The sequence below is a fragment of the Brachionichthys hirsutus genome, chromosome 12 (assembly GCF_040956055.1).
Source record: "Brachionichthys hirsutus isolate HB-005 chromosome 12, CSIRO-AGI_Bhir_v1, whole genome shotgun sequence".
Taxonomy (NCBI): Eukaryota; Metazoa; Chordata; class Actinopteri; order Lophiiformes; family Brachionichthyidae; genus Brachionichthys; species Brachionichthys hirsutus.
Window position 1 is genome coordinate 7,676,620 of NC_090908.1, and position 24,916 is coordinate 7,701,535.

At 43.9% G+C, this 24,916-nt stretch overlaps 3 protein-coding genes and 1 pseudogene across 3 annotated transcripts; 3 read left to right on the top strand and 1 right to left on the bottom strand.

Moving 5' to 3' along the window:
- Positions 1–1,076: 1,076 nt before the first annotated feature.
- LOC137902443 (flap endonuclease GEN homolog 1-like) lies at positions 1,077–2,212 on the top strand (annotated as a pseudogene).
- A 1,462-nt stretch (positions 2,213–3,674) lies between these two features.
- tas2r201.1 (taste receptor, type 2, member 201, tandem duplicate 1) lies at positions 3,675–4,625 on the top strand. Its single transcript, XM_068746532.1, has 2 exons — positions 3,675–4,082; positions 4,233–4,625. The coding sequence occupies exons 1-2, from the start codon at positions 3,675–3,677 to the stop codon at positions 4,623–4,625; spliced, it is 801 nt and encodes a 266-aa protein (XP_068602633.1).
- Positions 4,626–5,871: 1,246 nt separating this feature from the next.
- Positions 5,872–19,532, top strand: kansl1l (KAT8 regulatory NSL complex subunit 1-like). The gene is made up of 15 exons (XM_068746534.1): positions 5,872–5,902; positions 6,516–7,371; positions 11,147–11,279; positions 11,353–11,505; positions 12,003–12,106; positions 12,857–12,983; positions 14,030–14,204; positions 14,748–14,876; positions 15,898–16,041; positions 16,228–16,328; positions 16,725–16,837; positions 17,068–17,122; positions 17,198–17,310; positions 17,553–17,670; positions 18,513–19,532. The coding sequence occupies exons 1-15, from the start codon at positions 5,872–5,874 to the stop codon at positions 18,681–18,683; spliced, it is 2,523 nt and encodes an 840-aa protein (XP_068602635.1). The 3' UTR covers positions 18,684–19,532.
- Positions 19,533–19,901: 369 nt separating this feature from the next.
- tmem41aa (transmembrane protein 41aa) lies at positions 19,902–24,731 on the bottom strand. Its single transcript, XM_068746371.1, has 5 exons — positions 24,561–24,731; positions 23,613–23,763; positions 23,018–23,179; positions 21,979–22,117; positions 19,902–20,992 (listed from the first exon to the last, which is right to left on the bottom strand). The coding sequence occupies exons 1-5, from the start codon at positions 24,725–24,727 to the stop codon at positions 20,772–20,774; spliced, it is 840 nt and encodes a 279-aa protein (XP_068602472.1). The 5' UTR covers positions 24,728–24,731; the 3' UTR covers positions 19,902–20,771.
- Between the last annotated feature and the right edge of the window lie 185 nt (positions 24,732–24,916).

Genomic DNA, 24,916 nt, shown 5'->3' on the forward strand with positions numbered 1-24,916 from the left:
GGGGACCAAGCCGGAGTCAAATCCAGCAGCAACTCCGGCTCCCCGCCGGTGGTGGCGGCATCGGCGATCGAAAGTCCATCCCATGGTGACCCCAGCTGACGCCCCCAAAACCCCGGCTGAGCCCACTAACACCCCGGTTGAGTCCACAGACACCCCGTCTCCCATCTCAGAGGTGAGATAATCGATTATTCAGTTGTCTTGTGTTTTTAATGTTATTGCAGCTCCGGTGCCCCCCCCTCAAGAGTTTTATGAATGAACATGTGTTTTTCTCCTCCTTCTCCAGGGGACCAAGCCGGAATCAAATCAAGCAGGGATTCCGGCTCCCCGGCGGTGGTGGCAGTGGCGGCGGCAACCGAAGCTCCCTCCCGCGAAGACCCTGGCTGAGCACCCCAAAACCCCGGCTGAGCACCCCAAAACCCCGGCGGAGCACCCCAAAACCCCGGCGGAGCATGCAGCGACCTTGGCTCCCCTGCGGTGGTGGCGGCAGCGGTGGCAACCGACGCTGCCTCCCGTGGTGACCCCGACTGAGCCCCCCAAAACCCCGGCTGAGCCCATCGACAGTCGGTTGTAATTTTGTATTCCTCTCCATCTATAATAATAAGAATAATATCAACAATATTATATTGTAAAACAATATTTATGTAGTCATATGTGCTTTGTGTACTGTTATTCATTTTGAAATAAAACTTTATTGAAAAAAGAAAACAAATATGTACTGGCTGGCCTTAATGTGACGTAATAGGTTGAAAATGTCCGGCACCGAGCGACTTCGTACGATTGTCTCCTTTCTTCCCACCTTGTTTATTTGATAAGTATTAGACGTAGCTATCTGTCTTATATTTAGAACAATAACATTTTAATGGTTTAATTACATTTATTATGAACATATACGTTGTTTTCTGTTCGATGCTGCTACTACTGAATACCTTGAGAAGGCAGTGAAGTCCGGGAAAGTCAAGCTAACGGGTACGCAGCCAAACGGCGCCGCAGTTTGAAAGCTCGCAGCGGGAATTATTCCGTGGCGTCTAAACGTTCGACCTGCGTGAAATTCCTTCCAAACGCATTTTGCGGTTGTTATGGGTGTCCACGCCCTGTGGTCCATTATCGAGCCGTCTCTCGAGTCGGTTCCGCTCTTCGGTTTGAGCGGACAGACGCTGGCGGTGGACTCAGAAAATGTATACTTTGACACCAAGATTGACCTTCTAAGTGGCTTGGAAGCCGAGATATTAGCATTTATAGATTTTACATGGCGGAAATCCAATATGGCCGCCATCTGCCATCTTGATAAGGTGGCTCCCACCAAAAATTGAAAGCTATGGTGATGTAGAGCACATAAAGAAATGTTGGTGCTTTTATCCGCCGTGTCCCCATAATTTTGCTAAGCCGCCGGACTATGAGTCTGTGGGTGTGCGAGGCCTAGCACGTCCAGGCCATGATGGGGAGGGTCACCAAACCCCACCTGAGGCGACGTCACGCACGAAGCCACTTCTCGGGGCGCGAGAGTCGCTTCTGATGACGCTGCTTCCTGTCCAGGAACTTGTTTTTCAGGGTGTCGTCCTTAACGCTGATGCGAGTAAAGCTTGTGTTCGTGATTGAAGGAGACGCGCCGAGACTGAAGGCAGAAACCATGAAGAAGAGGATAACCGCCAGATACGGGGGGTGCACGAAGGGCTCCGCTCCAACGAGCACCAGCAGGGGGCGCTTCAAGACCATCCTGAGGGAGGTCCGTGTCCTGTCTGTCCCTTCTGCTAGGCCTCATGGGTTTCTGTCTGATTCTAAAAGTCTTGTCCTAGTTGTCTCCTGCAGTGTGCAGACATGCTGGACTGCCTCGGCGTCCCCTGGGTGACCGCCGCTGGGGAGGCAGAGGCCTTGTGCGCCTACCTGGACGCCCGCGGCCTGGTGGACGGCTGCATCACCAACGATGGAGACGCCTTTCTGTACGGAGCCCGGACCGTGTACAGGAACTTCAACATGAACAGTAAAGTACGTTTGCGACACCCCGGCTTAGCCCTCCGACATCCCGCTGCCTGGCCTACCACTTCTGCCAAAGGGAGGACGACCCCAGGACCCCGGGGCTGTGGAGCTTTGTCCCGGGCCTGGTGGAACAGCTGAAGGCCTCAGCGCTGCTATCTCCCGGATAAAGAGAGATCCTCAACAGCCCGCCTGTCGCCTCGGCTCTGGAGCCTCTCGCATGCCAAAGAGACCCTGTTGAAACCTTCAAGAGGTTTGTCCAAATGTCCACTTTATTTAATCAACTCATTTCCACTTTCTGGTGTTATACGCCTGCGATGAACTGGCGGCTTGTCCAGGGTGTCCCCCGCCTCTCGCCCATTGACCGCTGGGATTGGCTCCAGCTTGGCCCGCGACCCGACAGCGGATTAAGCGGTTAGAAAATGAAATGAGAAATGGTGTTATACGCGACATCACATACTTAGAACAAAATGTTTTCACTTTGTCATTATGGACTATTGTGTGTAGAACATTGAGGGGAAAACCTGCTTTAGAACAAGATTGATTTGTAAGACAAAGATATTATGTACATATACTCTCCTCTGTGGATGTAGTTTTTTGCATGTACTCTGGTCCATTTAAGCTGTTTCCCTGTACAGGAACAACTACTGTGGCCACACACCACTGCATTTGGGTACTTTGGTGAGTGCAATCTACATTATTGACATTAGTATATCAGAATGATTGACTCAATGTTCATATGTATGAGTAGTCAGATTTTAAAACCCAGTTTGTGCTACATATATCATATGTAGCACAAACTATGTTTATTCATTCATTTTCTTAATTGCTTAATCCGTGTTGTGGGATCTACTGAAATAAAATACTGAAGCGTATCGCAGCAGTCTACGGGGCGAGAGGCGGCGCACACCCTGGACAAGCCGCCAGTTGATCACAGGGCCACACATAGACAGGCAAGCACTACCCACTACACCACTATGCTGTCCCATAAACTCTTTTGAATAAATCATTCCATATTCATCTCATCTAGAAATTAGCTGCATTTGATCTTAAGCATGGACTTAAATTAGCTTAGAATAAAGAAAGGGAAAATATGATAAACAAGAAGTGTAGCACAAACTAAATTTTTAAGGGAAACTGTATAGAACATAAATGAAACAGGATTTGATCATCATTCAAAAATGACATTGATTCACGAGTCAATTAACTGCAGTCTCTGTGCTTCCAACTTGATTTCAACAGAGAGAGGCGTTAACAGTTATTTGACTAAACGTGTTTACCCTAATAAATTCCTTCATTCATTAATAAGTCCTTCGCTGCAGGCAATTAAGAATCTAAACATATTGTTAGTGTGCTAGAAGCAAAAAATAAACAATGACCAATAGATGTCAACTGTAAACATGGCACGAGTGTGGCAGTATACAATTCAGTGTGATTTCAAAGTGACGTGTTTTATTTGCATATTATAATTTGCATGCGATGCAAATGTGTCAGATTTCTTACATTGGAAGAGGTTGGAGTAAATCACAGGTTTTCTGACTGAAGTCGTCATAAAGGAAGAGGACATTGGATAAAGAGGGAACTTCTGCACCTCTCCCAGCCAAGTGACGCTGATTCAGACGCTTCTCAGAGCAAGGACTGCAGATCTAATAGAGATTAAGGTCTACAGCCGCAACACAATGGTCTCCACTGAAGAAATAACAATGGATTTTATCACTTTTGGCTTTGTTAATGGACCCTTTGTGATTCTCAACATCTTGATCAATATATTTTTCATCTTTTGCATGGTGCGTCCACTGCATGGACAACAGATCAAACAACCTCTGAAGCTTCTTCTGGGCACGCTGATTTGCTGCACAATGATTTACTTGCTATCAGCTATGCTGCACTACATCTTTATGATCACTGGTTACTCAAAATTCATGACAGTCTCATTTAGCTTGTTTGTCTACACTTTGTACACCAGCATGAGCTCCTCTGTTTGGTTGAACTTCTTCTTTTTCACCCAGATTGTGCCCGCACAGAGAGCCAGCTTCACCTGGATTAAGAAGAATATCAAAACCGTCATCTACTGCATTTGGCTTTTGGACAAATGTCTTAGTTTGTGTAATGTCAGTATAGTGATTATAGATCTTTATACTTTCAGTAATTTTTTTCCGCATGTTGTCAGTTACAATTTGACCGGTTATGATGACACATTATATTTCCAAATACAATCATTGCTGGAACATATGGCTGACATTGCAATTGTCTTTGTGAAGGTCAATTTAATTATTGGTATGTGTGTTATGGTGATGTCCAGCAGTTCCACTGTACTCTACCTTTGCAAACACATGCATCGCATGGTCGCTATTGGGCAGCCCTTTTCCTGCTCACGTTTCAGAAGTCAGGTGAGAGTGACCATCACTGGCATCTTGCAGGGAATCATGTATATGATCTGTGCTGTGTGGACCGTGGAGAAGTATTTTTCAGGAGATGTGAACTCTGGGTATTCATTAATTCAGGTCACTGTCATCAACTTCTACATGATGGGCACTACATTCAACCTGGGAGCTGGTCAGAGTGCATTCAGGCAGAGAGCAGCAAACATCTGGCTCAGTGCCACACAGCTGTTAAAAGGGCCTGACGTTCAACCGGCTGAAGAAGCAGGATGATGCTGGAGCCGTTGCTGTAATCCATTTACATCAACAGAAGTGTTCCCAGATTATTGGAATATTAGTGCAGGAGCTAAAAGAAAAAGATTGTTTTCATGTTTTCGATGTAAAACTTTTATTTTGTTTAGCTGCAAATCAGCCCAATTTATATTCATGCATTTTCTGTATAACCAAGCCATCTAAAAATGTATTTCTAAGTAATGCTTGTTATGCTTTGTGTCAACAGTGTACTCATATGAACTTTCTCCGTTCAGTAAAGCAGTGTAATATTACTGTTATTAAAATCTTCCTAGTTTTATTCAAAGGCAGTGTGTGACTAAGTGCATTACTACCCACTGCCCTCTAAAAGAGCTCCCGGTACATGGTTCCTGGGGCCTTTGTCATAGAGTTTTCACCTACAAAGATTTCACAAAATTCTTCTAATTATGACATTTTCTAAGAATATAAATGTAAAATTTAAAACTAGATCCTATGTGAATGATCTCACTTCAGATCTAGTTTTAGGATGAGTTTCTTGGGAATGAAGATAAAACGCAATGAAATGAAATAAAGTAGGAGAAATACCGGTACTTAGATGCTGATTGACAACAAACTGCAGATGAGATTGAGGCTAAAATTATTTGTGGACGTCTCATTAGATATACGCTCACATCCAATGCCAAAACAGCAGAAATAAATCTCATCGCAATGCAGAGATAGTTTTCAACTGGAAAAATGGAACAGTTCTTAGTGATGACGAGGAACTGCCAAAGCGTTCCATGAAGAGAGGAAGCCCACCGATTCTGTAATAAATCGGAACTTTCTCCTGCATTTTATAAATAACTGTATCCAACTGTATCCTTGTAAAACTCCAAACATTTCCTGAAAATTTCATCAAGATCAGTCCGTAATTTATTGAGTTATCTTGCTAAATGCAAACAGAAAAACAAACAAACAAACAACGGCGAAAATATAATCTCCTCAGCGGAGGTACATGAGAGTGTTCAAAAGTCCGAGTTTGTGGGGATGCCGTGAAGGCATCACAAATCTGGTCCGCCCCCCCTCTGCCAGATCCCCCTCTGTCCGTTCAACGGTTGATGAGCGGAGAAGGACGCGCGACGTCAGCAGGGTCCGTTCAGGCAAACACAAAATGTCAGGTTGGATCGACAGTTGGTTTGTTGCTGTGAACGGAAAACGGACGGAATTAGAAAATGTCGGGAATGGAAAACAGACAGATCCAGCTCTTGGGTTTCTTTTGGAATGAATGATGGAGAGTCAACGCTTCACCTTCTGGTCAGGTGAGTAATTAAAAAAAAAAAAAACAAAAAAAAAAGTCTTAACGGGGCGTGACGGTAACGCCCGTTACCGATGACGGGTTAGCTCGCGTTAGCTTTAGCGCTTGTTGACGTTGTGACGTCATCTTTCTGTTTACTAACCTGTTTGTTATGAACGAGTGTTGTTGTTTTGCTTGTTTGACAGATCACTTCCACCCATTTCCCTTGTTGCTATGTTTTTGATTAATTGGTTGATTGATTGATTTATAGTTAGAAGACGTCTCATAATTTAGCTGGGAGATATGAGTGAAACCGTTCAGCAGGGACAACATGACTAATTTATGTTACCCTCAACACGCTTTTAATACGATAAAACAAGCTAAATAATTTGTCAAAAGCTCATTTGAAATAAATAATGCACTTTGAATTTTTTTTAATGGTTTTTGTGTTGTATGTTTTTGACTATTTGGTCTAGAGCTTGTAATAAAGTTTATATATTTATGACAAAAAACAAAAAACAGTCTAAAATAAGCAGAAAATGTAACAAAATATGTTCACAAAAACATCACCTTATATTTAGAATAGCACAGCTGATCAAACTGATTATGACTTTTCCCATCAGGTGAGATTATCTAAGCTATTGTGGATCAGAAAGTGTCCAAAATCCTGAAAGATGGCGACGGAGTCCACCCGTCCTCAGGTCCTGCCGCTGCCCGATTGGACTCAGCCACGTGCAGCACTGAGCTGGAGTCTCAGATGAAGCTGACAGATGTTGATAACCTCCAGATGATGTGGCAGAACCGTCCCTTACTTCCCTCTCTGGACTCCTGTCTTCCCATGAGCCCCTTGGACAGCGCCGCGAACGCAGCGCTGTCCCGGTGTCTGCTGGAGTCTGCCAGCCAATATGAGGCGGTGCTCATCTCAGGCCCGGCCCCCCTCCTCAGCCTCGTCTCCCCCAGCGAAGTCCTCAGAGAGTCTCCCCAGGTGGCTTCTCTCTTCCCAGGTGTATCAGACATGTTTATAGTCAGCGAGCACAACGGCCAAGAGGCTCGCCTGCTGCGTGGGTGTAAAGCTGTTCCTGATAATGGGGGTCATCTGCATCCCTCTGACCAGCTGCCGTCCGGAGTTGTGCTGGAGGAGGCTGCGAAGGAGCATCTCTCCAGGCAGGCAGGGCTTCAGAACCGAGCCCAGGGGCTGCAGAGGCGACTGCAAGCCCTGCTCGGAGAGCGCGCCGTGCAGCACTGCACCCAGCAGCTGGAGGGGCTGAATAGGCACTGTGAACCTGGAGGTTCGGACCCCTTACTTTTGGACTGCGAACCCCCACTTTTCTCGCCGGACAAGTCCACGACCTTGTCTTCCCTCACAGAAGTCTGCGAGTTCAGCCTCTCCAGCCAGTCGGTGCTGCGAGGCCTTCAGGGGGCGTTGGACTCTGATGCCACGGCCAGCAGCAGCTCAGATGAGGAGGAAGAGGAGGACGTGACGACTTCGCCTGCGTGAGTATCAAGAGTTTATTTGTAGCTGCATATGATTAGTGAAGACACAAGCGTTAAAACCATGGAGGGTGATGTTTAGAGGAAGAAGGTTTCACACTCTTAAAATGACAGCGACTGGACTGTTATAACAGAATAACTATTGTTATATGCGTCTTTGGGTAACGGCGCCGTTTGACTCGCGCTGAAAACTAGAATTCGCCGCTGATCACTTGGGAAAACACTGAAAACAAGCCTTCAGCAAAATGTTAACTAAAGTAATGCAAGAAATAAATGAAAATAATATGTAATTCTATAATAATAACAATATAAACAACGCAGAACCCAGCTATGATTGCAAGCAAAACAAATATTGGCTTAAAATGCGTGACGTTCCTAATGATGACAAATATTCATATACAGGCAAAACAAAAAGACATGAAATATTATACTATAAAAATACATGACATGATCTTTATTGTGTTGTCTTATTGTACAGGCCTGGGTTATAAATCATGCACTTATTTGTACATATTTACAAGACATTTCTCCTTTCCTGGGATGCATTCATCACTTAAAAACCTAGAAAGGGTTGCTATCTCTTTCTTCTTTCCTTTTTGCTCACTAGATTATAAGACCAGCTTCCTTCTGTCTGGAGTTGTGGGCTGCCTTGCATTGGAGGTCTGTTTCTCGTTTTGGACTTGAATGCGTCTGCAGAAGTCACAGATGGTTATTGCAGCTGACAAAACAAGCCACAAAGGAGAGACTGCAGAAACTCCCAGGACCATGCATTTCTCTTTGCATAGTGTTTAGCAAGCAGCTAAAGCTGAAGAAAAGTGTCTCACAAGCTGTATCGTAGACCCAATGCCAAGAGGTTTGTTGTGTTTTGCTGGGATTTGGTTGCCAGACTCCAGCTGTGGATCACGCTGGGCCGACCGGCCTCGTTTTAATTCAGACAAGTGGGGGAATGCAAGGAGAGAACTTTCACTCCAGGCTTCTTCTTGGTTCAACACAGTAAAGAGGACACTGGGAGAGAGAGGTGGAGCGAACAAGTGAATGTATTCAGGTGCATGTGACTAGAAACGGGTCATTGAACCACCACACACGTCTGCAAAGGCCTGCGATGACACAAATAATCCCGCACCAAGAGGACAGACGATGTTTTGGAGAGTCCGCTGTCTCTGAATGTTTGACTTGGCCCTTAGCGGAGTTTGCAGTGCGGTTGACGTGAGCGTTGTCCTCCCAGCTGTGGGGAGTGTGAAGACGTGTTTAACCACGTCGACTCCACACACATAGTTTCCTTCCATGCCGTTGTCACGACGCATTCAAAGACCGAGCAGTTCACGTTACCGGCAGGCCGGGAAATAAACAGGAGGCGAGCCAGACGGCGAGCCTGAGACATACCAACCATTGATTCTCCTCCTCTTGCTTGTGGAAAAAAATGCTGTTGGAGCATCTACCAGTGTGTGTGTGTGTGTGTGTGTGTTTAGGATGGGCGGTCCTGTTGTGTCCGTATCCTTGCTGGCATTTTCCGTGGTAATAAAAACAAGACGCTGTTACTATTACATCATCAAAATGGTGCACGTCACGCAAAAACAACAATACGTTTGACATATTTAGCTTTTTTTAATAACTGCTACTAATTCTACTACATCGCGTTGAAATGTTTTTTTTAAACGATATATTTTTAGTGTTTTTCACATATTTTATAAAACATCAAGAAACACATGCTGCACATTTACATGATGTTGTGTTGAAACTTTACCGTGTGAGATTCTGCTATAATCCAAGACAGGCAGCAGTAAATTCTTTAGTATGCTCTTATTTTTAGGATTGTTTTTCAGGCTGGCAGCCTCGATAGGCAGCATAAATGTTTAAGACAAACTGAAGCAGATCGACCCATATAAGGTCTGGGGTCGGTGTCAAGCTGGAGACCTTGATGTCCTTTTTAGGGTGTTTTTTTTACCATTTTGTGGAAATGACCTCTGCCCTGGGAGAGTTTTGTGTTATGTAATGCCAGAAAGACTTCGGAGAACAACGTGAGTAATGATTCTCTACGCGTGGACAGCCTTTATTTAGAGAACTTCATCACGGCCGTCACTCAGACGTCTGCACTGAATATTTCCCCCCTGACTAAAGAACTGCCCCCGCCCATTCACTGTGTCTCACGTGGTTTGAAATAAAACTGGTAACCTGTACAAAATTGCAGTTATAACTGGATTCTTTGCACAATATCTGTATTTAGACAGGAGAGATTTGAGACAGAGCTGTCTCTGCGTTTTGGTACAAACACCCAGTCATGGAGATAGATTTGTTACTGTTGGGGCAGAAGGCCTGATATCTTGTTGCAATTGATTTATTTATGTTGCCAAACAGGATATTTCTTCATCCTTGTGTTCCGAGATGACGCGTGATGACGATGGAGATGAAGCACGTGTTCAGAATGGACATGAACAATGATCTGCCTTCGCCAGTAAACCTGTCCTGGGGAGTTTTCATGGCGGGTTCCTCCTTGAAGGAGAAAGATTCCCTTGCTGGAGGAGGTGGAGGTCATTTCCTCCCTGCCTCCAACATCCAAGTGTGAGCACTTGACCGGATTATCGTTGAGCTGCACCAGCAGACCTTCACTCATCCAGCTGTGGCTCATTTTCAGCTTCGTAGATGTGCATTATTTTAACCTTACAGTGTTGGCGTATCGTTGAAGAGCTACGTGTTTCATTGTGGGTCACGCCCTGTAGTCCTACTTCCTCTGGAAGAGCCAAAAAAACACTGTTCAAGAAGGATAATCCGTAACCCTAGAACTACACGCTGGAGCCTTTTATTCACTGTGGATTCAGGCTCTCTTTCAGGCCAGTGGGTAGCACGACCCCCACATTTTAGCCTGCAATCTCAACAGTTCCCTAAAAATTATACACAATTATGCAGTTTGGGAACCTGCGCGGTAACGGCTACGAAGCAGCCGTTCCTCTTCCTGACTCTCAGACTGCAAATATTCCAGGAATGTTCTCCTTTTACAGTCGGAAAGAGCTGCAGGGTGTCCAGGTCTGCTCATTGTCTCTGGAAGGAAGAGACGAGAGAGAAGGAAGGTCAATGCCTGAGCAAACACGCCAGCTCAGGCTGAGGCTCGAGTCGGCCTTGATTGAGAAGTCGGTCTTTAGCCAATCACAGGCCTTGCACTCCTTTTGTTGTAGTCAGGTACGCAAACTACGCGTTGGGTGTTATTTATAAACTCAAAGACTCTGTAGCTGCATGTTCACTGGTGGAGGTCGGGGATTCCTCCCCATGTCCTCGCCAAGGTCTACGAGTGCTACCATAGCAACGGCTGAAAGTAGCCAACCACACACACACACACACACACACGGATTTAACACTTAACTGAATGGGCCAGTGCCATGGAAACCTACTGGAGACACACAACACAAATTGCCAGCGTTTTTATTCTTTGACCTACATTAGCTTTAGCCAGCCGGGCTCCTTCACGCCGTACACAGAAACACGGCTGTGCAAATCAGGTCATATCAGACTGCCTCAGCACAAATGAATGAACTGACAAGTGCTTTTGTGCAGCATGTTGGTGCTCTCTGTGCCCCTCTCACATTATTCTGTGTCTCTTTGGTGACATATTTAACTGCAAGTGATTCTCATATGCTAATCTTCCAGTGCCCAAGTAGCATTTTATGACCCCAGTCGGCTTCTTTACATTTTTAATGCATTCCAGAGCATTTAACAATGGTCTGTCGGGATCATTGGAGGCTTGTGAAGCATTATGTGGGTCTAACTGTCCTGCCGTCCGTCGCAGCAGCGAGAGGCAGTGGCTGGAGGAGAGAGCGGAGCTGGGCAGCGGTTGGAGCTGGTTGCAGCTGCGTCTGTCCGAGCTGGAGGGGAGGATACAACAACTGGCTGAACTCCACAAGGACATCCGCGCCACCAAGGTGAGGCAAAAGTCCTCTGTAACTTCCGCAGGGAACGGCAGTTTGTGTGTGTGTGTGTGTGTGTGCGTCTAAGGGCGGTGTGGTACTGGCGGAGTCCCAGCCTCTGGCAGACAATCGGATCCAGCAGTTCCTGCTGAGAGACATGGCGGGGTTTCCCTGCAGGGCTTTGGATTCTGACCCTGACCCCTGCAGCCCCAATCGGCTTCTGCACAATATCGAGCGACAGGTAGGAGGGAGGGACTCGTGCAAACACCTACGATCTCATCACACCGCGCCGTTCACTGTCAGACTCAATCAGTGTGTTGATCCGGTGCGTAGAGAAGCAGAGGCGATTATGAATCTGTCATGTATCAGCACCAGGTTTACAGGAAACCAAATTAATTCTGTTCCTCTGTGTGACATTCTACTTAATCCCTGCTGTTTTTAGAAATCTGTTGCTACTGAGATTTGTGTGTTCATCAAAAGCAGCGAGGGTTCGCGTGATGACGTGTCCTCGGCATAAAAGAAAGCTGTATAATAAGTAAAAAAAATAAAGTCAAGTTGGAAAATATTTTGATGCTGCATCAGGCAAAATTAAAACACGAGTAGCAGCGAGTAAATGTAAATGCAAGTAACTGACTTTATTACTCGGGCTTACTCACCCACTGCTTTGAAAAAATTTGATGGATCGTATTCTAGGTCTTGTTTGTGAAACGCATCGAACGGGTGGTGTGTTAATTACAGAGTGCTCAGCTCAGCCGGCTCGTCAACAGTTTGATGCCTCCTCTCAGCCTCTCGCCGCTTTCCAAGCAGCCACACGCCTGCAATGGGGAGATAGCCTTCACAAGGTAGCGACACGACACACACACACACACACACACTCTCATCTAGGCACAAACACGATGCGCCTTTCATTATTTGCAGTGAAATAATGGGACATAAATAGATTTACTGGGTTTTAATTGATCACCTTTTGTTTGTAATAACAGGATAATAAAATGTATCTAAATTGAAGCAGAGCAGTAGAACTCATTGTTAAGACTTTGCATGATGTTCCGTTCAGGCCTCGGCTAAAGTCTAAGCAGGTTTAAAAGCATGCAGCCTGTTTGAAACATAACCCAGTGAAACAGCCCGGTAAGTCCCGGCCGTCTGGACCAGCTTGAATCATCCCGCCATGATGCCTTTTATACATTTCCCATCTGGCTGTGAAGATAAAACCCACATACTATAAAATAAAGACTGACATTCTGTTTAGATATGTTTAAAGAGGTTGGAAGAAGTTGAGACCAATGAAACTGGTTGATAAATTGAACACACACACACACACACACACATACACGCACAGCACAAGAACATTACTACACCTAGTGCAGTGCCATAAAAAGCAAGTGGCCGGACGGCACCAAATCGGTCGTGTGAACAACACCAGATCTTATAAAGGCCTAATTGTTCCCCGATGGAGTCATTCTTTAGTCACTTTAAAAGCCTTCTTTTATAAGTTGTGTGAATGTGGGTGAGCTTAGCGTGAGTCACATCCCTGACCTCATCCATCCTTTCTCCAGTGGTCAGAGTTTAGGTAACACTCCTGTGTTTGATAGCTGTAAGAGAAGGACATTTGGAACCAGGAAACTCAAAGCCCGTGTGTGCGCCCGGACCCGACCCCTGGTCGTCTACCACAAGCCCAAACTGTTCCATCTCAGTGCCTTCACCCGCAGCAGTCAGCAGGTAGGCCGCATGCAGGCTCCCTGTACGTTTATCTGGCCATTTAAATACACTGTGCAAGTACATGTACCTGAAAATACTGTAACCTGAATAGATTAGATTAGATGTTCCTGTAATTAAAGTGACTGGAGGGTTTCTCCCTTTAACAATGGGAGTCTGTGCCTGAACATGCTCATGAGTCTCTGGTATAATTTCCTGTTTAATGCTCAGTATGTTCATTTAATAAGAGTTAATATCAAATAAATATTATAATATAATATCCACTAACATTTCAACACTTAAAAATCGCAATCTTAGAACCAGTTAACGCCTTATAAAGGCTGTTTATGTACAATAAAGCTTTTTTTTTTTTAGAATTGTCTATGTGTTGTTTTCGTGGCAAACACAGCTGCGATCAGTCAGACGTCAGTGGCTTGATTCCACATCTCTTAAATAGATTGTGGAATTGACCATGAATTATTGTGCAGAGCTGGACGCCTGCTTTTAATTAAACGGTACTGCCTGTTGGATCGGCTTCAAATAAACAAGGCAGCTCTAAAAGATAAACCCACACTGCATTTACAACAAATCCTATCGCAAAATATATTTAACCATCTTTTTGCTAGTGTGATCAAAATGAATCTTTAGTGCAGTACATTTAAGTTTGAATGAAACAAGCATCTTTGCCAGCATTAACTTGAATTAGATTCTTGTGTGTGTGCGTGTGTGTGTGTGCGTGTGTGTGTGTGGGTGTTGATGTAACTCAGATGATCGGGGAGCATTTTGAAGACACTGCTGCATAACTTGATGGAAAGGAATGCTAAGTTGTTTTACCTTTTGCTGCTGTTCAAGCGTAGCACTCAAAATAACGATACAGTATATATTAATAATAACAAGCAGGATCAAACCACGTTTGTGACCTCACCAGGTGACAAAGAATGCCCTTGTGAAATGTAGTGAATAGTCTTTGCACACATTGTCAAAACTTCATGTCTCACATGGAGACAAAAGCCAGGCTAAAAGAAACGCTACCGATGGTTTAACATATCTTGATCTCTTTTGTGCTCCAGGATTCAGGGACATTAACACCGAGCCTCGCCTCCTCCCTCTTGACGCCGTCCTGTTCCAGCTGTTCCACATGTTCAGCGTGTGATCCTGTCGTCCTCTGCTCTGATCCTGACTGCAGCTCCAGTCGCGCCCTGTCATCCAGTTCCCACCCTCATCCTGTGCCGGGTCATTCATTAGGTAAGGTAAACATTAAAAAAAAAAGCGTAGCTACATAGCATGTGAGAGAGCTGCGCTCTTCAGTTCAAACACTATCGTATCGTTTTAAGAGAAGTTTGTAGCATTCAATATTAGAGGCTTTTTGGATGCATGTTTTTTATTTTATTTTATTTTGAGGCGCTACACTGGCCATGTTGGTTCTGTCATCCATTGATCTCAGGTGTAGCACATAGGGAGTGCTAGCTGGGATGAGGGGCGTGCACAGAAAATCTCATTAACCTGAAGTGTGATTGGGTAACTGCCAGGAAGAGGCGGAGCCAATCATTGTATTCTTTCATATGTATCCAACTTTTGAGGAACAAATATTTCTTGAGGACAATATCAGATTTTTTATACTGATGATTAAAGTCGATGAGATAAGGGAGTGGTATCCTGAGTGTGTGTGTGTGTGTGTGTGTGTGCGCAGCCTGTAATGTCATGCTTGCATTTAAAACTCTGCAGAGTAAGAAGAACATCGACTGTTATTAATGAACTGTGTTATTTTTGAACACATACCAGGTACAGACACTCCTCTTTCCCACAACTTTAAACGGGTCCGGGTCAGAGAAGAATGGCACCAACGGCCTTTCTTCATTAATGTCCAGCCAAGTGGTCCAACCCGCCGCAGCCGACCCAGCTCCACCCCATCCAACGGTAGGATCCTATCCTTATTAACTCTCCTCTGCTCTATTTGTGCTTCACTCACTCACTTACCTTTCAGAACACAACTTTTCACTTTTGTATTTATAGCATTCCTGAGCCATTTTGTAAGCAGCGTATTGTGTTGTATTTATAATTACTGGAAAATCAGAGAGCGAAAACCTCCGCCAAGCAGCTCATTCCCCTCGATGCAAGCGGTCGATATGAGTTTCCTCCGCAGGGTGGCTGGGCGCACCCTTAGAGACAGGGTGAGGAGCTCAGAGGAACTCGGAGCAGAGCCGCTGTTCCTCCACATCCAGAGGCATCTATTTCAGAATCCACCTTGCATCCCTGGGGAGGTGGAAGGAGGAAGAACTAGGACACGCTGGGGAGACACTGTCTCTCGGCTGGCCTGGGAATGCCTCGGATGCCCCCGGAAGAGCTGGAAGATGCTGGGGAGAGGGAATTCTGGAAATCCCTGCTGAGACTGTTGCTTTCGGGACCCGGCCCGGATAAGCGGTGGAAACTGGATGGAAGTCTCTCTTTTGGAAATGAAATAATGTGGCATTTCACCAACGCCAGTATTTATCATTTTATTTTAGATTTAGACTGAAATCAGGTCTGCGTTATTTGCAGAGCTTTAGCAACCCTTGCTCACTCACACGATTGTCCACAATGCAGAATGATAATAGAAAACAATCTCTGATACGTCGGTTTGTCCAGGGTGAGAGTGGCTAGTGAATACAAATATGTGATCACAGACCAGAGGTAATGCGAGAGATGCACCGAGAAGGATAAAGAAGACTGGATTTAATGGAGGCGTCACTCACATACCAGTCAATGCATTTCTCATCAGCTTGGATGACGTCATTCTTCAGAAGAAGGTGGTTTGTCACGGAAATGGAACTATATTTGTAAAGATAAGGGTTAAGGATAAAATCCCCAGGGATCCGAGGGGTAGATTAGGATGACAGGAAAAACACAGTGACATATTAACTTGATTTACGTGTGTGTGTGTGTGTGTGTGTCATTATAGGTCACAAATACAAGACGTATGGTGGGCATTGTAAAAGCGTTATGAGACGGTCACCATTTGAGATGGAAGGCTCTGCTCAGAGTCAACACAGGAGAGCCAGTCAGAGGAAACGGAAGAGAAGCTCTGTCCAGAGGCTGATAGAAGGTGTGTGTGTGTGGGTGTGTGTGTGTGTGCGTAAACGTGTTTATATGAGTATGTTCATGCTTTTACTGTAAATCTGTGATTAAATGACGACTGGGAAGACGCTTGATTCCAGGGAGTGGAACTGGTAAATCTGCCTCTCCAGTACTGAATGTAGGTGGGATTGCGTGTGTGTTTTTGTGTGTCCAGATAAAGACGATGTTCTTTACCAGCTCTGTGACACAGAGGACAGCTCAGATGAAGAGCTGAAGCAGAGCGAGATGGAGGAGACACACAAGCAGGCTACACAGGTACCTTATTTCCACTTGTGAGAAAATGAGAGAAGGAGGTTTACTCAGAACGCCGCTTTGTCCCCTACAATATCAGAGACTCACCACCCAAACCCAAACAGCCTGTACCATGTAGAACTTACCATGTAGAAGTTCCAATTAAAGGTTGCTGGTGCACTGTTGTGTAATGAGTGAAATAAACATTTACATTGCACTAACATATGAATTCAAATGAACACAATATTAAAGGCATCTCTTAATGTGGACAAGAGTGAAATGTGAAAAACCTGGTCTGTGTACAGAAGACTTGAGACGAGTGAGGGATGGCGTACGGCGATCTTGATTGTGTGATCGCTCCAGAGCTCTGCTGTGAGATGTTGTTTGTTCGTTGCTCCCACTTGGGCCGTGTCCTTTTAGGGATTTGTTCGCAAACGCCAAGGAGTGAGTGGGTATAATATCAACAGCGTTGTCTTTCCCGTGTCAATGGCCAAAGTGGAGAAACTGCAATACAAAAACATCCTCACGCCCAGGTATGGAAATAAAACGACCTCTGCAGAAGTACCATAGAAGTCTCTGTGGTACTGCTACTCTGGTGCTCTATGGATGTTTTATGTGGACATCAGTGCTGTACTTGGTCTTTAATTCATTTTCAGGATGTTGAATGCTAAGCTATAACACTAATAAAACTCACTTTATTTACTTTAATAAACTCCTAACAGACAAACTGCATGCTTTCCAACGTTCTTGTATTTCCTTGCAGTTGGAGGCTGGTTGAGACCTCAGCTCTGAGACACAAGGAGGCAGAGAGCGCGGAGGTACAGTCACCGTCACTCGGACGTGAGCTCTTTATTGTGACTGTATAAAATCGTTTTTGTCTGTGTGTGTTTCAGATGGAGGATCTCACTGATGAAAGATTCGAAAAGAGGCACCTGGTATTCGAGCTGAAAGAGAAATTGTGCTCGGCATCCTGGGGAAAGAGGAAATGCTGCAGGCGTCCTAAAAGGTGGAAACACACAAACATGCACACTGCATTTAAATATTGATGCATCGTGCTTACACGGATCAGGTTGACTGGGGGAAATATATTTCCAAACATCAGGCAGGTGCTTGTCGTATTATATGATTTTAGAAAATATCAGATGCATTTGATCCCAATAAATCCTGAGCAGCGTCTGGATTTGTTAGATACCGGTATGTGTATATCTAGCTGGTGTGAAAATAAATAATTACTTTTTTTTATTCCAGATCTGGGAGCAGGTTTTCAGCCAGTGGAGGTGGGACTTGCACATCTGGAGAGGAGAGCGCCATGGAGACTTGTGCTCAGCTTGATATTGATGAGCAGCGAAGCTCAAAGGAGTGGCTGGTAAGATCAAAAGTATCACAGCTGAGTATCAGAATGATGAGTCAGAAACACGCGTCTACTGATTTATTACTATTTGATCCTTTTTCTACAGAAAGAATATAAAATCTGAAATGTTTTACTGGCTAGCCTGTAGCACTGGTTTCACAATTATGCTAACTGGTATGAATTAAATGTCGTACTGGAGAAAATAAGTTCCCTCCTGGATCACAGCTGGAAGGATTGTTCACATTTTCTTTGCTCGAAGTCACTGCACAGAGGAAATCAATAAGGATACACTTATAAATAGATATTTTTCATTGCAACCCCTGAAGGACATCAAAAGATGAGGTCATGTGCTCCCCGCTTTACAGGTGGGGAGCCATGTAGACGGTGCAAAAATGCATTGCAGACTAGTCTGTGCTCTTTCCCAATCATATTTTGTGAGCTGTAAAGCCGAGGAGGATTCCTGAAAGACTGCACGATTGCTCTTCATCTCTTTGCTTTGATTGCAGAAGGAACGAGTTCATCCACAGTACTTCACCATTTTACCCTTTTTGCCCTCCATCACCCGCAGGAAGCCTGATTTAAACACTGCATTATTTAAACAGGCATCAGAGCCAGCTTGGAGAGTCTCATTACAATAAGTGGACTGAAATGCAAACTCTCATTATTTTTGGACATTTTGTCTCAATTTATTATGTGATGCATATTCTTCATAATTAAGTGTGAGGATTATTGCATCATGGATTTATTGATACTGTATAGTAAAACTTTAGGTTTTCTTCTTGAAACTGTTTAATATCCCTACAGTTGACCTTCTACTTATTCCTCAGTTGCATTATATGTTCTCTGTCTTCTGGCAGCCTCAGACACCCTGGAAGCTACGAAGGTTTCCCTTAGATGATGATGATGAAGAAGAAGAAGAAGAAGCCCTTCTCTCCATCTTTGCCCCCACCATATCAAAGAACTCGATCTCCCATCTTTCCCCACCCGGGTTCTGCGGTGCTACACTGTCATCTGTTGGACAAAGTTAGAGCAGAACCATCGATGGCAGCTGAGAGAACCGAGAACATGAAAACACTGAGTTTTATATTAAACGTATGAAATAAACGTAGGAGATAAGGTGTAGGTTTTAGTACAGAAATAAATAAATAAATTCTAGTGATATTCAATAAATTTCCAATTTAAAGTTACCCTCCCAGATATGCAAAAAGAAGACGAGTGCAGGCACATGGATGTAAGTTTGTGTAATTCAGCATTCACTCCATAAAGGGTTCTGCCCTAATCACCATATCACATAATTTGTTCAGTTTTTAGATTAAGATTTTGATAATTATTTTGTATATAATTAAAGAATATGTTAGGTTTACACAGTCCGTCTTGAGATCTCAAGCATCCAGGGAAAGTAAAGTATTTTTTTGAATGGTATTTGAATAGTTATATTTTTCTTGAATTCTTACTCATTATTTATCTTTTTTCTAGATTTTTTCACATCTGGGAATGTGATGAGAAGATGAGAAGTGCCCTGTGAACTTTTATAAGGTTCATTTTCACGTTCCTAAACAGAAGTGATTTGGTGTTAACAGATTTATTTATTGAGTATTGTAACATTTTAAAATGAGTCTGAACTGACTGCTGCATGTTTATGCACAAAACGTACTGTAAGCAATGAAATAGGGACCAGCGCAGCCCGACAGTAGTCTCAGGTTTGTGTACTGTTTTTAGATGTCACTTATTTATTTCCAGTCATCTTTAAAAAATGTGTAGAAAGACTTTAGTATATATATAACATATATTTATGTATTTCTGTGATTTACATGTTTTTTTTCATAACGTTTTTGTATTGGCACTGTTATGAAAAAATATTAAACATCAACAGTACAAAGATACTTCAGAGTTGGATTTTTGATTTAGTCAGCTGATGGAATTCCTCTCATCTTGGACGATCTTGATCTGGAACAGAATACTGTGCTCATCCAAGATGTCACTGGTGCAAGGACTTTAAAACTGAAAGGACAAACTAACGAGCTCATATCAGCCGTCTGGGTGATTAGCATTTTTGGAGGTTACCGTTTCCTCAGCCATATTCCAAATGTAACGATTGTACCTTGATCCTATATTTTATTATATTATCCTTCAAGGCTAACGGCAGGTCTCATGGACAGATGGTCGTCAGGATCATCCTGCTCGTCTCCCTGCATGTACAGTCTGTCGGAGAATTATGACGTCAATCACATAGAATTAAATCACAGGTATTATTTATTCCACGTATGAGAGAATAGAAATTGGTATAAATCTCCACTTTCTAATGTTCCAGAATCTTTCATTCTTCCTTGAACCACATACAAAATGATGATTGAATACAATAAACATTGACTACGGATAGCGAATTCTTTTCCCTCCACCTATCGGACTGAACCATCACCCAATGAGGGTAGTGCCTTTATCCATTACTGTGACCCAGTGCATGTCGCTTCATCCTAACGCACTACACATTTTAATTTCCTAGAAACATTTAATGATCCGACTCCAGATCCCATAACTCATGCAGGAGTCATGACGACTGTTCAACGCAAGGGATTCTTTTTTTCTCTTTATTTTGACTTTTCATGATAATTCCAAAACATTTGAAAAGAAACTTCAAAAATTGTCAAACCTTCCTGGGCCAGAAGCCAACCCTGAAAACTATTTATGAAAATCAATTTAAAACAAACACACACTACCTCATCCATCCACGGTTAAGTTCACTTTTCCACGTCCCTCTTGAGAGGTAGAAGTGAAACTACATGACAGGCACTTCAAGTACCAGCTGTTAACGCTGCAGCAGTACTTTTACTGCATAAACAAGAGTATAAGAGCGAAACGTCCTGAAAATTCTTCCCTCATGATTGGGTTACATCACAACATTTCTATACACGCCGTGTCTAAACATGTTGTGGCACGGAGGCGCTGACATTTGGTAACACAAAATACAACAGAGCCCGTTTAATTTTCCAGACTTGTGCAGCCCCAGGTGGCTCCAGAACAGCACTTCTGATAAAAGAAACACTTTCATATGTGTACATGAGGTTTTTCTGAGGAGTCACCGGCCAGAAGGCATTAAAGCTCGTCTCCAGGACGACTCACTGGGCCTTCTTATCTGCAGAGAGCCCATTCTGAGGCCGGGCTTCCAGTGTGAGACGAGTCTGGCTGAAGCGGCGGATGAGGGCGCCGGGGACCAGAGCCACGCAGGCGATGGCCAGCAGCTGCAGCAGCCGCTCCCACGAGAACAAGTCATCCAGAGACGACACCTCGGAAAGCATGACGCCCGTCTGGACGCAGATGAAGTTGTACGGCAGGAGGCCTGTAAGAGCAGCGGAACGAAAGTGCACCGTTTGTAGCATTGCTGTTTGTAATCTCGCTTGAACTGATTAATGCTCAAATTGCAAATGATTTAAAAATGATAAAACAAACCATCAACCCCTAAAAGTACATCTTAAAGACTACAAGGAGGGGGAGCTATACGATGGATAGACATCAGCAGGGATTCATCTCTGTCCTCTAGTCATTACCGACTGTTGTGAGTTTGATTGCTTTTCATTTTTTTGTTATTACTTTTCTTGTGAAATCAGGACAGAAACCAAATCTATGTTGCTTGGATTTAGAATCTTGCCTTGTTTTCAAATGAGTCAAATGTGTATTATATTGAAGCTGGATTTATTTTTATTTTTATATAATATAAACTATATATAAAAAAATGGTTGCATTCAAAATAAATTGCCTTCCAAAAATTAAAGTAGATTAGTCACAGATTTAAATTTAGCTGGTAAATAAGTTTTAACACAGAATTGTGATTCGGAATTCAAATCATTGTATCCAACCATGATTTTAATAATATAAATACACTTCATGAAGCAAACGAGTAATTTATTAGCCCCGTTATACTTAGACTGGTCTGAACTCTTCACTAACTAGATCTTATGTTTGGTTTAAAGGTAGTAATTTTTTACTTCTACATGTGTTACTGTAACTCAAGAAAGCTGTCAGTCTGTCCTTTTTCATTTGGCATTGCAGCGCTTTGGTGTTTGACTTCAACACAAAAGGATCCGCGATGTTCACACCAACAAATGGAAAAGTTTGATTTACGTCTCCAATAATAGCAGAATAAGTTGAACTAGATGTCATTAACGAACATCAAAGATGATGATGAAATATGACATTTCTGTTTGATCAAGCTCTGTACAGATTTATCTATCTATTACTGCATTGTCATTGTGAAATGATGTAATAATTACGACAGACCTGGTTGTGAGAATATTACACGGCACATGATATCATGTATGTTCTTACCAATGAAGACTGAGCAGAAGAAGAAGGTGATGGGGATGTTGACTATCGGGGCAGACATGTTCAGAAACCAGTTGGGAGTCATGGGAAAGAATCTCAGGAAGAGCAGAAAGAAGAACAGACAGTCCTGGTTCTCCTCAACCTGTGAGATAACAGCGAGACGAGTTACTTTCATTATCAATGACTCAGAATTCTTTGAATCTCTCATGTCTGTCTGAACTTTGGGGACGTGCAAGCCTCGCAATGTATTCGTTTTCACCATCAGCAGTCGGCACAACTTTGTTTAAGATGTTCACACGAAGAAAACTAGAAAAGCACTCTGAGAGAGCAGACCTCCGCCGAGCAGCTCATTCCCCTCCTAATTAGATGCACACCGTCCACACAGTGATCTGGATCATCATCAAAAGGTTCCAACTTGTTCTTGGTATCTTTATACACCAACCATGAGAAGTAAAAGTGAATCAGACTTGATGTGTATTTTTAACCGATTTTTTCATCCATAAATGGAGTTTTCAATGTTAAAATTAAAGATTTTTTCCTAAAGTCATTCTGGATCCGATCCAGATGAAATTCGGTGGTGAGATAGAGGCCCCCACCCTACATGACTGTGTTAAATTCCATAAACATTGGTCAATAGGAACAAATTTTAAAGCTCCATTGACTGCAATGTTACTGAAAATTTCAAACTGACCCAGAATCCAGGATCTCTTCTGGATCATCACCAAAATTAGTTATCTCGCCAACAGTCGGACAAACAAACAATCTATCGCATTTGCGGGTCACGAGAGTCGCCGGAGCCTGTCTCAGCTTGCTATGGCCGAGAGGCGGGGTGCACCTTGGGTGCGTATCGGGGCCACACACAGACAGACAACCGTTCATGCACAAACTCACACACTACGGACAATTTCAAGTAATCAATTCACCTAAACTGAATGTTTTTGGAGGTGGGAGGAAACCCATTCTAATGATATCCTTTTTAACTCATTATCAATAATGGCAGCTACTAGATTCAATACAGACTGGCACACTGTCATGCACTTACCTTCCTCTGTAATGCGGACACTTTATCAGGAAAGACGTTAACAATGTGGTGCTTTCCAAAGGCCCGGGACAGGAGGAAGCACATGGTGGAGCCGACAGTGGTGAGCACGCAGGCAAGCAGCAGCCCCTGATAGGGACCAAATATCGCTCCTGCTAGAATGTTCTGCAACATAGCAAGTAGAAAAAGAAAACGTTTGGGTCGTGCTTTTCGGTAATACGTGTGAGCAAAGATCTGACAGGCAGTGCCGCTGTATCTGAGAAATACTTTGATCAAACAGGAGCTTCAAGTTGGAGGAGCTCAGTGACATCCAGCGTAGCCAGAAGCTGGTTTGTGGTTGACGCTTCAGTTCTAGCAGTAAACTCCAGCTGTGCAGATTACAATGTCACAGTGGATGTATATAAAAGGCACATCTGGCATCCCTTTGTTGTTTGAGCTCGCTGAATACTTTATACCCTGCAGCGCGTCTAAAAAAGAAGAGACCCAAGCAGGTCGTACGAAAGCTGATATTTGAACACATCAAACGTTTTGTGTCCGATCTCTCCCTGTGTCAGCGACGTCAGCTCAGATAACAAGCAAAACTATGTTTTCACTTCACCAGAAATGAGGATCCGGGAATGGCGAAGGACTGCTTGTAGAGATAAGCACTGCAGAAGAGCAGCAGCACATATCCCGTGTGTTCCCGCTTGTAAAACTGCAAAAGCTCAGCGAGTTCCCTCAGCTCGTCCAAATCTGAAGGGAACTTCAACCTGCGGGGACAGACACAAGAATAAAGACACGGTGTCCTCTCGTCACTCACGCAGACCACAAAAATAAAAGTCCCTCGTTTTAAATGGTTAGGATTACCAGACAGAGTACAAATCGTAATCCAGCGGGCAACCTTAACCTCTTATTTATTATTCTTATTTATTTATATTCTTATGCATAGTTTGCTGACAGAGCCGTTTGAGACAGAAAAGAGGGACGCTGTCCCGCAGCATCTGTTTGCTGTTTTGACCAAAGACCGTCACAGATACTTCATACAAGTGTCTGGGAACTAATGTTCCCACTAATTTTTCATGCGTCGGCGCAAACACACAAACTCCCCGAGCAGTCCCTCGGACAACTTTGAGCGACATCATAATAATACATTTTATTTTAAACGCACTTTATATTTAAAAGCAAATCTCAAAGCGCACAATAGTATAAAAATAAATAACATAAAAACAAGTGCATTTTTACGCGTTTATGTTATTTTCAATTTAGGTTGGATTTTTTTTTTGTGTGCGCAACGTAGATTGAGACCGTATCAGCTGTGCGTAATTACGCACGATCGCACCTTAGAGGGGACGTTGCTGGGAACTACGTTAACTTATATAATATGTGACCTTTAAGGCACCTTATAACGACATGAAGGGCTGTTAGTTGTCTTTTATCATTCATATTATTAATATCACTGCGTGCTTGGTTGTCTGGTGACAGCAGCGCTACAGCACCACACGCTAACAGCCACACAAACATCCCGTCTCTAAACATGGTAAATGAGAGGCTTCATAAAGGCAGCGACCTGCGGGTTCCCTCGGAGGCGTCGTCGCTCGGCGGCTCGGACTCGACGTGCTCGCCGTCGGCGGATGGATGACGGAGCCGCGGCCCCGCTGGAAGGTACAGCGACAGCGAGTAAAGGTATAAAGTCGCTCCAGCAATAACGCAGCCGAGCCCCGCCAGGGAGCGCATAGTATTCACCCTGTCACCGGGACACCGACACCGGGACACAGACACCGGAACCGGAACCGGAACACCGACACCGTCACCTTCTTGTTTACATCGAGCGCACTGGGAAACAGAAGGCAGCTCTTCTTCTTCTATGCGTTTTAAAGGTAGCTCGCATCCTTTTTCGTCGCATTACTGCCCCCTCTGGCTTAA